At 51.8% G+C, this 16,697-nt stretch overlaps 1 protein-coding gene across 1 annotated transcript in view; it reads right to left on the reverse strand.

The window, feature by feature from the left end:
• Positions 1–3,356: 3,356 nt before the first annotated feature.
• Positions 3,357–16,697, reverse strand: part of SYT13 (synaptotagmin 13) — a 41,140-nt gene continuing 27,799 nt past the window's right edge. The window contains exons 3-6 of the mRNA XM_082684244.1: positions 14,304–14,438; positions 12,487–12,788; positions 8,731–8,860; positions 3,357–7,011 (exon numbers count right to left, since the gene is read on the reverse strand). Of these exons, the coding sequence (XP_082540370.1) occupies positions 6,707–7,011; positions 8,731–8,860; positions 12,487–12,788; positions 14,304–14,438 (872 nt within the window). The 3' untranslated portion in view covers positions 3,357–6,706. The remainder of the gene's footprint in view (positions 7,012–8,730; positions 8,861–12,486; positions 12,789–14,303; positions 14,439–16,697) is intronic.

Here is a 16,697-nt window from a genome sequence, read left to right on the forward strand (position 1 = left end):
TTCCCCCTTGAGATTGTAAAGCCCACAAGGGAAAAGTGGAGACTTTTTAATATCCCACTGTGTGCAACTCCTGTCACATAGTAGGTATTTAATCAATGTTCAGTGAAAGGATGAATGAATGACTTTAAGTAGCCCCTTGACAAAAGTATAATCCCATTAATGCTGTATCGGCCACCCGGGAAGTCCTGGATTCTTCCACTTCCTCTGTCTCTGCACTGGTTTCTTCATTTGCTCAGGATGACCATGCACCTGACCCCTGGCTACATCTGACCTTGACCCCACCTCTTCTCTAAACAATGTTGGCGGTGGCCCCTGAGGTGCTCCCTTGAGTGATACTCTACTCCAACTTGCTCTTGTCCCTTGAATAATGGTCCCTCCCAATGCAGGCAGGCATCCCCTCTTTTCCCCAGGAAAGAGAACTTTCCAGCTCTTTCCAGCTTGGCAATTCTCAATCCACAGTCCTAGGCAACATTTGAAAGCCACTGTGAGTGCATCTAAATTACCTTTGCAGTGAAGAGTCTTGGTCACTGGCCGTGTATCAGAGCCTGGACTTAGGGTTCAAGAACACCCCATTCAGCACCCCCTCTGCCTCTTACAAAATATCACTTATCTGAGTCTGTGTCTTCAGTGCCCAGCACAGAGCAGTGGGCTACTACATGCTGTATGTCATCATTATCGTTATATTGTTACCTCTTAGATCAGGATGTAGGTGCTAGAAAGCTGTGTGATTTCCCACTACTGTCCTGGTTCCCCCGGAATTCCTGCAGCTACCCTGGATGAGGGGATTGCCTGTGACTTGTAATACAGAGCCACCGACACTTCCTTTGCCTGCTGACTTGGACGCCTCTGCCTGAATGGGGGTGGGGGTTCACCTTTCCCCTCCTAGCCTTGAGACCCTGAGGGTGCTCCTTTTGCCACCAGAGCACATCCCACCTGGCTTTTAAGGAAAAAAGGCGTTGCAGAGAAGTTTTGTTTGTTTTTTGGCTGGAAAAACCAGTTTCTCCTTGCTTATCCCTGGCTTGAGCCCCCGGGTTTCTGAAGCAGGATTCCTGCCAACACCCACTTGCCAAGGGGCGGTCCTGAAACACCAAGGAGGAGTGCTGGGAAACTGGAACGGAAAGCCTTGCTCCTGCCCCAGGCCGCTTGCAAGACCACCCTGAGCTGAAGGAGAACCATCCGGGACCACTGCAGCACATGGTGGTCACCACTAGACCGGTTTCCTTAGCGACGCCTGGTTTCCAGTCCCGAGACCGACTTCCTCTCACCTCTCCCCAGAGAGGTGTCTGCCTCCATCTCTGGCTTGGGGAAGCTTCTGAGGTTCATGCCGAGGACCATCTGTGCAGGCTCACCTGCAGGAGGAAAAGGAGGGAAGAAGGGGGTGCAGTCCTTCAACACTCGCACCAAGAAAATGCCGAACAGCCTAAGTTTATCTGTAGCACCTCCCGTGGCTCTAGCCTTGCCAGGTGTCTGCCGGGGAAGGGAGACAGAACAGATGCTGGTCTTCCGAGCTTCTGGAATGGTGGGGCTTCTAATTGGCAGTAAAAAAAAAAGAAAGAAAGAAAGAAAGAAAGGAAAGAAAGAAAGAAAATAAAGAAACTCTTGGTGGAAAATTACCACCAGCTCCATTAAGAGCAGAGCACAGGAGAGAGGCTGACTCAGAGCCTCAGGTGACATTGTGTTTCGCCTCAGGGAGTGGGTGACTGTCAGAGATGCGGCAGGACCTCCCAGGCACTGGGAGAAGAGGGCAGGAACACAGGTGGGTGGGTTTTCTTGCTTCATGCACGAGACAGGAGACTGAAACTAGTATGAAAAGTAGATTGTTGCCAGTCTAGGTCACAGAATCCTAACACCTTAAAGCAAGCGATCATTGGGTCCAAATTCATTTCACAGACGTGGACACAGAGGCCCAAACGCAAGTGACTTGCCCAAGGCCGCAGAGTGACACAGCCACGCTGGGATGTACATTCTTGGCTCCTCCCCACAGTGCTCTAGGCGTGAGTGGGTTTTATATGCAGGGACAGAGCTTATTATGTAAGGCGGTTCAGTGGAAAGCCCTGTATCAAGTGATTAATGAACTCTTCCCTCTTCCGGACTCTTAGATGTTCGTTTTAGGCTCCCGTGGGCCATAGTCATAGTTACCCGAGAAACACAGTCTGTATACTTAGCTCTCTGTGGGATAGGACCAACTTCTACTTAATTATGAAACTAAAAATTCTGGTTGTCATTACAGTATAAGAAATATGTGCAGCATATAAAATAAGGAATCGCACACACACAGACTTGGACAGCAAAGACATCTTGTGGCTGTCCTCCTGGATCATTTCTCTTTTATGAGAACTTGGGTTTTAATCAGCGCTGGCTAATTCCCTACTGACTATAAAATTCTGACCCTGCCCTCTGCCTGATGCCAGAGGCTCTGCCTCCAGAGGCTGGCCTGCGGCAGCCGCCAGGAGGACCTGGGGTGACAGGCCTCCAGGAGTCCCCTTGTTCCGGCCCACCTTCTAGAGTGCAGGAGAGCCACTGGCTGATGCACTGATCTTCCAGCGATAGGAGTATTTCTTTGGGGGGTGTTTGAGAAAGAAGTCTCTAGGTCCTGCCTGATTTTTCTTCTCAAGAATGAAGGCAGAGCCCCCAAGGGGCCAGAATCAAGGCCGGCATCCCAGCACCTGTGTAGGACCTTGGATTCGGTGCTCAAGCAAAGCCACCAGGGGGCGTGAGAATGAAGACACACACACACACACACACACACACACACACACACACACACACATTCGCATGTGCCCAGCCATGCACAGAGAGCCCTTCCTGATTCAGCTATTCTACTCACTCTTGGGGACATACCTTAGAGAAATTTGTACACGGGAGCAAAGGGACATGCATGAGAATGTTCCTAGCAGCCTTATGATAGAAAAAACAAAGAAAGCTCTAAATGTACGTTACTGAGAGAATGGGACCGTGGCCTCTCTGTACCATAGAATAGGATACAGCGGCAAATACGTAAGTCAATAAATAAATAAACAAATGAGCTAGACCTACATAGGTCTGCAGGGGTCAAGCTCAAAATTTTCATGTGCTGCCCAAATAGTGAGATACAAGTTAAATAAAGTTTAAAACGCAAAGTACTCTTTGGCTGCTCAGGGTTTATGTAACCTGGAGGGAAGGGGTGAAGACATGTTTGGGGTGGGGAGAAACGTGACGCTCTCCTGAGTGAAACCAAGGAGACTTCAATGGCATTCGTCAAGGTTTCTAAAACTCGGTAGCGGCTAATGACGAGTGTTTATCAAATTATTGTCTGTGCATCTGATGTGTCTCAAATACGAAGCAAAAAGAAAAAAAGAAAACACTGGGCCCCTGACCCCGCTGGAAATTATTTATTTACCACTGAGAGATTTTTGCTCCCAAGTGTGACACCAGACATATGACTACAATGTCTCATGCGTCTTTTTGTGCTTCAGTTCATGATTGAGAAACAAACACACACTTAGCACTGACAACAAGAAACACAGGCAGCAGAAACAGATCACAAGGACTAGGTCTCTCTTTTGGGGGTCTTTACCTCAGTTTGGCTTACACTGCAGCTTCCTCCCCTTCAGACTCCTCTACATCCCCAAGAAACTGCCCCCGGAGAGCCTCTTCTGCATCCTCCCCTCTCTACATAGTGTCCTTTGGAGTGATGGGTCCCTCAGCCCACGCCAAGGATCGTATCTCAAAGTGAAATGGACAGACCTGTGCGAGGCCTGGCGCAATGGGAACCTGGCAGATAAACGCTGATTTGATGTGGAGCCACAGGTTAACGAGGGTGGGCATCCCCTTCACTGTATCTAGGAGAGAACCAGTTCACCTCGGCGGCCCCAGCCTGGTCTGTGGTGGGTTTTCCCTTTATTTTCACCTCGCTCCATGCCCTTTTTAGAAAATGCTCCCTGCGAAGTACAAGGTGTGCCTTTCAAAAATGATCGGTTGATTTCACCCAGACCCGCTTACTCTAAGCTGGTAGTAAAATTGCGCAGGGATCTGGTACAAGGCACCCCGACGCGAAGATTCCTCGAGTCCGTTGATTTGGCAGCCTGATGTCTCTGGGCAATTTAAAATTCACCAAGACAGAGCTCTGCTGGAAAACCACAGCAATTCTATCCTTCTGTATTGTTCATTACATTGATACAGAGGGCTGTGAATTGTCATCAGACGGCTGATGCTTTTACCATGGAGAACTCAAGGCAGACTGACCTTTATGCCACTTACAGTGTCTTTCTCTGTCTGGTCCCCCATCTATCCTGCACTCATTAACTCATTCCACAGATATTAATTGAGGGCCACCAGCTAGCTTTATTCTAGGTTCTTGGAACACCCCAGTGAAGACAACAGACAAAATCCCACGCAAGACCTCCTTCGTTCCTGCGCTTGCCCGCTAAGTGAGGTGGTGGTCGACACTGAGATATTCTGTGGTAGCCCTTGACTCCTATCCAGGGCAACCTTGAGTCTGGATTCTGGAAATGAAATGCTTAAGACACAATGACATAGATGCCCGTGATGGAAAGACCACAGTCTGTAGAGCTGGTGTTTCTGGCTCCGTCTACCTCCAACACCCTTCAGTGTAACTGTGAGGCAGGTGCATAAATTTATAAGGAAGCAGAACTTGTGTTTCCTGACGGTAAGTCCAGAATCCAGACTTTTCTACACTGTAGTGACGGGTGTTAGAGAGAGGAGAGTACCAGTCAGGCCCCAGAGGAAATGCTTTGTTTTCTTGGGGCCATGCTGGCCAAAACCAGGAGGCCAGAGTGTGCGGGGAGTCTTAGCAACATGCCATAGGGAATCACCAACAAATGCTTTGCCTAAAAAAGTTTAAAAAAAAAAAATGTTGCCAGGAGGTGATGAACCTTAAGGCGCAAATTCTCCAATTACCTGAAAACTTGCCAATTAAACAGGGATTCGATATTTTTTCTGTCTCTTGGGATGCTTTTCTTCTTCTGCACAGAAATGGAAAATCATGACCCAAGGTGATGAGGTGCCCGCTCCGATCCTCAGGCAGAGGCCAAGAGCGGCCTGACTCGTCACAGGCCTGAAGTAGGCCCTTACCCACCTCACCCAGGGGTTCCCTTGCAGATGACAGGACTGGGTGACCTTGGAAAGCCCAGAGCTTGGGTGTCAGTAGCGAGGAGCCCAAATGCAGAATCCATAGTTCTGTAAGTGCCTGGGATGGTTCTGGTCCCTTCCAGTCACCATCAACTGCCATCTTGACGCTTAAAGGTGACCTGCCGGGGGCTGTGCTTTGTTTCTAGCAGAGAGCGCCTCCGGTGTTGGAGCTCTCTTTCATCTGCCACGTCATTCACAGAGACAGAGCTGCCGTGTCATTTGTCCCATCTGACAGACGGCCAACAACAGAACCCACGAACCCTGGTTCCTGGGCAAACGGTATACCCAACAGCGAGACTCAGTGTCTAAGTGACCACGTGGACAGCTGTTTGGAATAAGAAGGTAGGAATTTGAAGCCAAGTTGCTGGTTACTTACTGATGACAGTGGCAGGCCCTGAAAATTGAGGAAAGGGGACACATTCATGCAAGACTTTTTTTTGTCCTATTTCAAGTTTCCTTCTTCGGCCCCTTGTAGGCAGCCAGATAGAACAGCCTAAATCAACACGAGCCTCCTGTTCCTCCTGCAGTGGCTGGAACGCTGAGAAAGATGAATCTGTCTCAGAGGGTCACTTTGGTGATGCTGGTGGGCGTGACAACAAGCGCCTTGCGACAAACAGGGGAATCCCACCCACACCTGGTCAAGGAAGATCTCCCCGAAGATAACAGAAACGGACTTTGAGCTAAAACGACAGAGTTTGTCAATAAAAAGCACAAAATCCAGTCCAAAAACGGGATCTGAAGAGCACAAAGGAAAAATATTAAGAATTAAAATGATTAAATTAAAAAGAAAACAAAACCAGAGGCCTCCCAAGTTTCACACTGACAGTTGAGATGTCCAGCCTCGGAACCAGCTGCCTCAGGGTATTGGGAGTCCCAACAAGGACTGGGGAAACCTGTGTGGAATGTTGTAGAAGGGATTTCTCCCAGCGCCGTGCTCCTACCTCTGCATCAAAACCGCACGGAGCTTGGTAAAAATGCAGGTGCCGGGGTCATGGCCAGGAATACTGATCTGGAGTGTCAGGGGGCAGGTCCGGGGAATCTGCTGGTGATTCTTCACACACTAGGGTTCGAGAACCACTGGGTGACAGTCGTGGGTCAGGGGCACGATGTCATGCTGGCTATTTCATCCCACCCTTTCCCGTTCCCAATCCCTAACTCCGCGAGTTGATCCAGGATGCTTTATGTCCTCCACCGTTTTTGAAATGCTCGTTTTTAAAGAGCCACGTTCTCTGCACTCATTCTTCTTCACATTATGCGTTCTCTGCATCGGGCCTGAGTCCACCTGCCAAAACTGCATGTGGTCTGTATTTGACAAGTGTCTCTGCAATAGCACAGAGGAGCACCATACCTTCCTCAGTGCCACCCCAATGCCCCGTTTCCACACACCGCCCCACCCCACCCTGCTCATGTTTTGGAAAGACGAGTGCACTAGGAGAGGCACGGGGTCCCAGCCTTTGCAAACACATCTGTCTCCTGGGTGTCAGAATGAGGATGGGGCACAAAGAGGACGTTGCAGAGGACAGCAGGGCTGGAGGGGCGGGGCGGGGCCCGGAAGGGGAGGAGCCCGGGCGGCTGCCTACAGATGCAGCTGGTGCCACATGGCGATCTGCCGGCGAGGGTTCTTGAGCATCTCCTCCCAGTGGCTGCGCTCAGAGCCCGAGGCGTGCAGGCCCAGGCTGCAGCGGCCAAGGGCACAGCTCTGCCCCTCTTCATCCTGGCCCAGCACCTCCAGCTCCACGCTGGAGGCCTTCAGCAGCTCGTCGGGCAGCTCAAACATGATCATCTCGTTCCATACGGGGTTGATCTTGTGCTTGGCCCGTTTTGTCTGTTTCTTCTTCAGCTTCTGTGCCTGGTGCTTTAAGGTCACCTTGACGGAGACGTCTGGGGGAAAGAGAGATGGAAAGGTGAGTCTGTAGGGTGTGGATGGTCCAGGATAATGCTCTGATTGAGGGCTGGAGAGACAGTGTCCCTGGCTAAAGATGTACCCTGAGGCTCCCTCTCTCTGCATCCCCTCTGCCGGCACCACCCTCCTCACTGGGCCACGCATTCATTCAGCAATAATTAAATGCCCACTGTGAGGCACTAGACATAGAGTTACAGCAAAACTTCCTGCATCTGTAGAACTTAGGCTATAGTGTGGAAAACCCACAATAGTACAACACACCAAGGTGGTCACTGGGTAGCCCATGACTGGGTCAAGCTTGAACCACTACCTGCTATGAGCCCTTCCAAGGGTCTTTGTGTCCCACATCAACCCAGATTCCAGATAGTGCCTCCGATGTATCACAACTTGACCTTCAACTCAACCAGCAATACAAAACCATCCCCACGTCTTCATCCCCTTGGTTCTCCCTCCCAGCATTTTTGTTGGTTATTAAGATAGAAAGTCTCCTGCTGATGGGTTGAGTTCTTCTCCTTGGTTGTTTTGTAAATGTTACTGGAGCAGCCCAGCTTCATGTGGAGGGTGAGAGCAGACTGCCTGGGCCCCTGTGCGTTCTGGGTCAATAGAGCTGCTCCCCCCCCGCCTCCCCAACAGTAGCATGGGTCACAGGACAAGCCTGCATGGAGCCTCACTAGGCTCCGATGCCAAATTACGTTTTCATTAGTCAAGGTTCCCGAAGCTAATGGGAAAATAATTGTTCCTTGGTATTTATGGCGATAATTATCACCCCCATGCGGCTAGTTTGTTATTTCAGCAGATAGATTTGAGAGACAAAGTGTTGTGTCGTAATTGTCCTGACAGGAGCTGTAAAAAAAAAAAAAAAAAAAAGGAGCAGGAAGCAGGAGACCAAGAATTGTCTGAAAGGGATGAGGAAAGGAGGCACGGAATTCTGGCCTGGCCTTCTGCTGGGGGATCTGGCGGTAAGACTAGCGCTTCTGATTTCATTTGCCCAAAATTGTTTGCTCAGAGATTCTGAACACGGTGGTAATTCTTTTTTTGCATCCTGCTATAAATACCTGGTTATTTATATTCTGCTCTGAGCATTTGGCGTGGGGTCTAGGTATCATACTGTTAACCAGTGCTGCTTTCCTGCTCCGATAAGAGAGCCTGTTTGGTCCCCAAGACTCGGGGGGCAGGTGTCTGTCTGTGCTGGGGTATCCAGAAGGAAAAACCGAGGCTCCCGGAATGTTGGAGAGAGGCTTACTTGTGTATATGGGGCACAGACACCCTAAGCTTCAGGCCGTCTCAGCCCATGCACCCACACACCTTCTGCCAGCGCCCACACTCAGCTGGTGTGGGGGCGGCAGCTTGACAAAGACTGAGAGAAGAGAAGAGACTGGGGTTGGGTGCGGGGCACACAGGGATGGTGAGCTGAGACGGGACCACCGCCCCGCCTTCCCGATACCTGCCGGTGAGGTCACTACAGTCCCGTGTGGGAAATGGGCTGAGCTAAGTTTCCTCTCTACAGCCTGGGTACTATGCTCTGTGACTTCCTTGGTCCGATCCTCTGCTTCCTCTGACCCATGGGTGAGACCGGTTCTCCGCATGTGCACCTGCAGGGTCGGGAGCTCCAGGTGGCTCGGACCCGGGCCGGATGAAGGGACGGGCCGGGGAGTATATGGAAATGAGTGTAAAGAAGGGAGTGTAGTCTCACTCACCCTTCCCCAGGAGTGCCTTGGATTGGTTAGAGTGGAGGTTCTTGGCCTTAATGAGTACAACCAGGAGGCGGTTGGCAGCCGGGAGATAGCTGATGGACAGAAGGACCTCCCCAGTTCCTGCAGACGGCTCCTGAAACAGAGAAGAAGATGAAGGAGAGGGCTTCTCTTGGGGGTGGCTTCTGACCCATCAGCTAATGCGGAGGCTGGGCTCCCACTGGTCTTGTATCCAATAGGCATCCTAGAAACACTTCACCCACCAACGCTGCTTTCTTGCAGAAGGGAAGAGGGCACAGAGGAATGATATGGAATGTGAGCTTCAATAAGAGGTTTACATTTGCCACAAAATGTGATTTTCCAAATATCATATATTCAAACCTGACAAATCAAACAGAATGAAGAGACGCCACTTAGGACGTGGCAGGAACAGAGGGTCAGGACCCCTTTTCATCCTTCACCTTTCCCTCCCCCAAGTTCTTGGGGTATTTTTATAGAACACTAGGGTTCTAGCGGACACAATTTGAGAACTATTGCATCGACCGGTCAGGCTCCGGGGGGGCCGCGGAGAGGTGTGATTCATTACTCTGTTTGAGAAGATAATTCCTTCCAGCCCCTGTAGGGCTGAGAGTCAATAACGTGATGACAGATGCTGAGTGCGGCCCTGCTCGGTCAACAGAATGGCCAACCGTGTCAACAAAAAAGCTAGGCACGCGATGGTAGAAAGGGCACCAGAGGCCATTGGCAATAAGTACACTCTGCGGGGGGGCAGACGCCTCTGTGAAGCGTCCAACACACTTTGCCTCCTTTGGTGGCTTTCCAGAGTGTCTCCACTGGAATTGCGACAAGGAATTGTTTGGAATTTCAACAAATCCACCGATAGACAAAAATGACCCAAAGAGCCCCCCCCCCCCAGACCCAGGAGGCAGATGTCCGTCACAGTCCCAAGGCGGTGAAAGTGTGTACACTCTAGCCCCGGACCACAGAGGGCTGAGAAATCCTGCCTTCCAAGTGCTGTCTGCACTTTAACATGTGACTTCGCTTCCCCAGGCCTCCAGGGCCTCATCTGTAAAATGGGGATAATAATACATACATCCACCCAGTGAGCCTGGGGCCCACGTGAATCGCTGTGGAACTGTCTGCTCAGAAGATCACCATCGGTCATTGAGGAAGGACAATCCGCATTTTTCGAGATGATTAAGTGGGAATATTGTTTCTGGATGAATAGGAGCCAGTGTGGGCTTTGGGAGTGAGGCAGGATGAAGCTGGCCAGCCCTCTGCCCGGGTCACCCCTTTTCTCCAGGATGGGGGGATGTCTGCAACATGACCCCAATGACCCCAAAGATTCAACTGGCCCTAAGTAACTAGTCACATGACAAAATGATTTGGGAGCTACCAGGGACTTTTGCAAGGACATGAATAATAGCCATGAAGACTGTTTAAACGCTTACTGTGTGCTAGGTGCAATTGTGCTATCGATCCCACTAGGCTGGGGTTCTGCAAAGCCCTTCCCTAGCACGTAGCCTACAGCTGACATGCAATAAATGTTTGTGAGAAAGTAGGGGGAGACATCCTACTGAATCTTGCCAATCACCCTGGCGACACTAACTTGTTCCCATTCTGAACACAAGGTCTTGACCCTCAGAGGGCACATGGCTGCCTGAGGTCTCCCGCAGCCCAAGGAAGGGAAGCAGCAAAGCGAAGCCTTAGTGGAGGTCTGGCCTGATGCCACAGCCCAAGCTCTAACCCGGAGCTTTCCCTGTTGAAGAAGCTAGGCCCAGGGACCTGTCCAGGCACCCAGAGGGATGTGCCCAGCCTCCTGGCTCCAGACCACTTCTTGGAAGTCCTTGGTGGGCCTGGGCTATAGTCACAGGACAATCTGGGTTCCGTGTCCTGCTTCCCCGAAGCCAAGCGGGAGGATCCTGGGCGCGTCAGCCTGTGAGGGGCTCGTCCCGGGTGACGCCACTGTTTGGCCAAGTGTCTTCCGGCGAGAACTGGGGCACAGAGGGCCCCCGGGTTAACCCATTCTGGCCTAGAGGAGAGAGGCCTCAGGGCTGTGGCCACGGAGGGCTCCACCTACCTTGTTCACCTCAGCCCACAACCCCAAGCTGAGGCCAGGGCCACCCCCTTGAATGACTGCTGTGCCCCCAGCTCCTGGCACAGGGCCTGGCACATGCTGGAAATTGGGCAAGGTGTTCCCAGGATGAAGGGATGCGTTTTGCTCTCCTAGGGGGAGTGACAGCAGGTCTGAGCCTTCTGGCTGGAAGTCCCCGAAGCCCTGGGGAGGCCCTCCCCCTCCAGAGAAAGCTGGTTTGGCAGCTGAATGGACCACAAGTGTCCGATGTTCTTCCCAGCCCCGGCTCCCCCACCCCGGGGCTGTGATTCCGCTCGGGTCCCAAATCGCGCACTCATTAGGGAGCCTGCTGCAGATCAGCCTGGCTGCAGCGGAGAGTGGCTGTCAGTTTTTATCGAGTGTCTGTGGCTGGGAAAGAAAGAAAAATAAGGCGAGGAAGAGATGACAGCCTAAAGGGGGGCCGGCGGGGAGTGACAGTGTCCGTCAGGAGAGGTCCCCTCAGAGGGGGCCTCGTAGGCGGTGACCAGAGGGCAGCACCAGACTGAGTGAGCCAGACCCAGCTGGCCGGAAGGCCGAGCTGGCGCTGTCCCAGCTGGGTGACCCCAGGCCCCACCCCTGTAAATGAGTCACAGTGTCGTTCCTGCCTAGCTGCTCTAGGAAAGGACTGAAGTAAAATTCTAAGCACAGCAACAGATGAACAGAGAGTAAGTCCTCAAAAATGAATGCCCTTTGTAGTATTTTTATTACTCGCGCATAGCAGTCAGCAAACGTTTTCTGTAAAGGGCCGGAGAGTAAATACGTGGGGTTTTGTAGGCTATGCAGTGCCCCCATAAGGCACTGATCCGCTGGTTGAGACCAGCCCCGGAAGGCTCCCGCTAGGCTGCACTGTGGCAGACCCCTGAAGGAGGCCTCGATCCTAAACGATCCTAAATGATCCTGATTTAGGCCTTGATGGGCTAAATAACCACATACCATCCTACGGCCTTGACCTCTCTGACCCCTCACCGCGGGGCCTGTGAGAAATACCGGTTTGTTCTCCAAGAAACGCCGCCCTGAACAGCTCAGCCTCTCGGCAGACCCTTCTCTCCCTCTCTCAGCTCCCGCAGCAGCAGAGGGGTGCGGGGAACCAGGGCTAGGGGCCCTAGAACACTGGGCTCTAGGGCTGCCCCCAGCCCAGTCCGTCCTTCAAAGCCCAGCACAAACACCACTTCCCACCATGCCTTCTAGAACTCTCCATCAGAGCACTTCGGTTAGGTGTCTTAGGATTCAACCCATGTCCCGTATCATCACTCGTCTGCTCCAATTTATCTCTCGGGTCTGTAAGCTCTAGGGATAAAGGCGTCCTATGTGGGGCCTGTCTCCCCAGCAGTGCCTGGCACATAGTAGGGACACAGGGCATCCCTTCAGATGGGGTATTACTGTCAGCATTAGAATCCACACACTCATAACACATTTTCCACGATGGCAAGCAAGCTAGAAGCAAATCAGACGCCAGGAATTCCACAGCCTGGGGTCTGCGGCAGCCCTCCACCCCGTCCACGACTCTCAACTTCCTTGCACGCACATACACACATGCACGCACGCGCGCCGGGAAGGTCTGTAAAGCTTGCTGCGTGAGCACCGGCCCAGTCCCATCACCCCAAGCTCCACTAACGGGTTTCATCTTTCCTGGAAAGACATAACCCTACCTTAACTGAAGTCTTCAGCTCACCCCACTGGGCGGCCCCCAGAGGCCCAGATGCCCCATCCAGGCCCAGGCAGAGCTCCCCGAGCACGCTGTGGCGGGAGAAGCGGTCGCAGGTCCGCAAGGTCAGGCGCAGCGTGGCTGTGGGGAGCTCCTCCTCCGCCAGGGGGAGCACCAGGCCTTCCTCCCAGGTGGTGTGCAGCTGCCGCTTCTTCAGCGCTGTCTGGGCCTCCACTGTGCCGGTCCTGTTGGCCACACTGCCTTGGACGTAGCAGTCACAGCCTCCATCGTGGCCGCTGGTCACAGCTGCAGCCAAGGAGACAGCAACACAGTCGTGGGACTTCGCAAGAACTAGGGGAGGGGGGCGGCTCATGTTGGCTTGGAGTGGCCGTGTCCAGCTTCACAGTCATGACCCCAGGAGCACAGGAGCCCCCAGGTTGACCACCATGGCTTTGTGGAATTGCCCTAGAAACTGGAGCTCCCCCGATATAGCCCATGTCAGCTCATGCTGGTTCCCAGGAGAACAGGGACAGGATAGGGTCCTTCCCAGAGCCCTCCCCACCTCATGACCCTGATGTGTCCCCAAGATGCCAAGACCCATGCACGGCGATGACTTCTGTGCTCCAATCCTGTTCTTGTTTGTTCTGTACCTTCAATATTTACCACAGAACCATTTGTGGCACACATCACTTGGCCACTACCTCTGTTGTTTTCTCATTCTGAACTCTGGTGTTTTTAATGCTTCCCAAGATGGGCTTAATCCAGAAACTTGTACCCCTGGTGCTTTTATGGCTGGATACTCAATGATCACCTGAGAAAGGGTAGCTGACCTTTCCCAAAGAGATGGTGAAGGACTGAGGCCACGTATCCTGCTAGTACTCTCCACCAGGCTCCAAGGGCACTGGGTTTAGTCCTGGCTTTAGCACCAATAGCGGGAGCCATCTCAGACAAGTCACCCGAGGTTGCTAGACCTCAGTTACCTAATCTGTTAAATGGGACTATTGTGAAAACCAAATGCACTCAAGGATAAGAAAAGGCTAAAAAATCTTGAAAGAGAATAATAAAGAAAAACACCCCCTAAAAACATAACATTTAATACAAAAGTCTAATTTCTCCTGCTCACAGCTCCCAACTCCCAGGAGCCATAGAATGGACTATTGTTAGCCCCAATTCTTTAGCAAAGCCTCAGCTTTGTTTGTTGATGGCAAAGTGAACTGTTGGGGTCGGAACACCAGGGACATCGTGACCCCCTTGGAAAGACCACCCAGTTCCTGGATTACAGAAACTTTGCTGCCCATTCAGAACACCCTTCATATCCAGCACAAAGCTCCATTCAATGTCAAAGGCACCTGTGACAGAGAGAGCTAGCTAGTCACCCAAACCCCCTTTCCTCTTTCTGCTGAGCACCCGCTGAGCCACACTTCCCAGGCTCCTTGGCAGTCAGTGACCATGAGTTCCGGGAGTGAGCGGAAGGGATGCATGGTCTATGCAGGTCATGGCTTTTAAGGGGGAGGCTGTGCTCTCGCCTCCTCCTCCCTCTGCTTCCACCTGCTAGATACAGATGACAAGGAGACCTGAGAGGACTGAGGGGCCCTTGATGGAAGGAGCCCGGCCTCTGAATCACCACTTGGAGTAAAGATGTTTTCTAACCAGGATTCTCCACTTTGAATGTTCTATGGGAGGAGGGGAGAACCCCACACATTTCAGGGTCTGTTGGTTACAGGGTGCTCCCTCTGCCACAGGTGCTCCCATCCCTCCCGCCCAGCTCCTCCAGGGGAGATGGGCACATGGAAGCCCGTGGAAGTCCAAAAAAAGTAATACCTTCCAGACGAGTCACGAACAGTTCTGCCTTCTGCCGGTCATAGTCCACACGGTAGTGGAGTTTGGGGGCTTGGTTCCAGCTGGCGGCCTTCTCCGGGTTCCAGGTTTCCATGACACACACATCTTCAACCACACCTGTCAAGAGAGGGAAGGCCGTCACTGCCACCTATGTTAGGGTCCCGTTTTCCAGATCACAGCTTTCCCATCTGCCACGTACACCATGAATGCAAACTGAAAGCTCCATAGCTGGGGAGCGACATCGTGGTGGCCACACCAGGGTGACCCTGGTGGTCCCAGGATGACATTTTGAAGGACTGTCACCGCCCAGTGGGCAAGACACAGGCTTTGGTGTCGCACCTTGTTGCCCTGTAATAGTTATGTGACCCAGGACTTCTCAGTTTCCTCATCTTTACCATGGGAGTGATCATAGTTCCTCCTTCCTAAAGTTACTTGCACAAAATGAAATGAAGTGGGGAAAGTACTTGGCCCAGGACTCAGCCCCTGGTGAACTTTCAAGAAGGGAAACTGTCAGAGCGTGTGTGGTCCAGGCACCCTGCTTCAGGCAAACCAAGCTCAGGTCTCCAGCTCCGCCTCTCCTGGAGTCTCATCCTTGCTCCGCAGGTATTCACGGACAGAGATCAATGTGAGAGAAATGAGTCAGGAGGAGATGCCAGGGACAAGGTCAGGTTGTGGACATGACTTCAGTGCAGGTGCAATAAATGCTTGTGGAACAAATGAATGACCACAGCTTTATTTCAGACGTTCCTAAACCCACCAAGATTGCTCACTCAGCATCCTTTGCACTGGAGCCAAACATCTGGAAGACTGCCATCACTCAAACACACTCCAAGAATTAGAGGTTCCAGCAGCTATAGCAGACGCCACTTGAGGCAGATAGGAATTTTAAAAATTTTGAATTTCAGAGCAAATTTAGAGAGTAGCTACTTGAAGGACCATTGAACTTCCTAAATGGCTCACTATGAGGTTCGTGCGAGTGGTGAACAATTCCCCTGATGTCTAAGTCAGGAATAGATTGTCCAGGCTGTGAGCAATGCATAAAGTAAGACCAACACTCACACAGGACCCATGTGGCTTCCGAGGGTCCCACACAGAGGAACACAGCAGGGTCAGGGACAGAAAGGGCCTGCCTGGCACCCAGAGCTCTCTGCTCTCAGATGACCTTAGCCTTCAATTTCAAAACCAAAACAAAGCCAGCATCACTTGGAAATGAGGAATGTATTCAGCTTCTAGAAGCAGGACACTGAGCCCCACGGCAGGTGCTGGGGATCATCGCGGGTGGGAGTAGGACATGTTCAGCATCCCTGAGACAACATCCAATTGATCTGGCATCCCCCTCTGTGGCACACCCATGCCTGTGGTCAATATTTGCTGAAGAATTAATTCCTGGTAGCTTTCTGTAGGGCTGGTGTTTGGCTTCTTGGGGGAGAAAGAAAAAGAGGAATGATGACCAAGAGAAGATGAGCTAATGCTCTGAATTTTTCAAAGTTCCAGACTCTGACACCCTTTCCTGTTCTTCCTGGTGGAAAGCATCCAATCCTGGCTTCATCTGGGCTTTGAGAAATTAGGACTCCGACCATCCACCCTCAAGGCTCCTCATGCAAGCTCTTCCCCACCCTCCAAGTGTAAGCTCTGGAGTCCTCAATGGGTCTGTTTTCATCTATTTAAAATGTAGATCTCTCGGGGCTCCTGGGTGGCTCAGTCGGTTAAGCCTCTGCCTTCGGCTCTGGTCATGATCTCAAGGTCCTGGGATCAAGCCCCACATCAGGCTCTCTGCCCAGCAGGGAATCTTCTTCTTCTTCTTCTTCCTCTGCCCCCCACTCCGCTCATGCTTTTTTCTCTCTGTCTCAAATAAATAAATTTTTAAAAATCTCTAAAATAAAAATAAAATGTAGGCTGGAGGCTAAAAGAGGAGCAGCTTCGTTCATGCCACAGGCACTATGTGAATTTGTTCTTGAAGAAATGCCGGACTAATCATTGTGGTCCTGGGTGGGTTTTGAAGGGGGCGCTATCCACCGGCCAGCACGAGATACAGCAGGACAGAAGATGCATAAAAATCGGGGTCCATGCCAGAACCAGTTCACTGATTCCTCTTCTGCCATCTCTGTCTCCAACCACACAAACGAAATCACCAAACCACACAACAACCATTCTCCTGGCTGTATTTCTTGCCTCCTTGTGAAAGCCTGCATGCTCCTTTGGTTTGGGGATGGTGTCTGCCTTGCACACCTGCCCCAGTGCCCAGCATAGCACCGTACCCCTGAAGGTGTTACATCTTGAAGTCCACACTGATGAGAAGGAGAAGAGGAAAACATAGTAACAGAGTGCTGTGATTATGTCCTTTGTGCCACTCCCTGGGCTGAGCACTTTACACGC

Source organism: Mustela nivalis (genome assembly GCF_964662115.1).
Source record: "Mustela nivalis genome assembly, chromosome: 9".
In the NCBI taxonomy this organism is placed as follows: Eukaryota; Metazoa; Chordata; class Mammalia; order Carnivora; family Mustelidae; genus Mustela; species Mustela nivalis.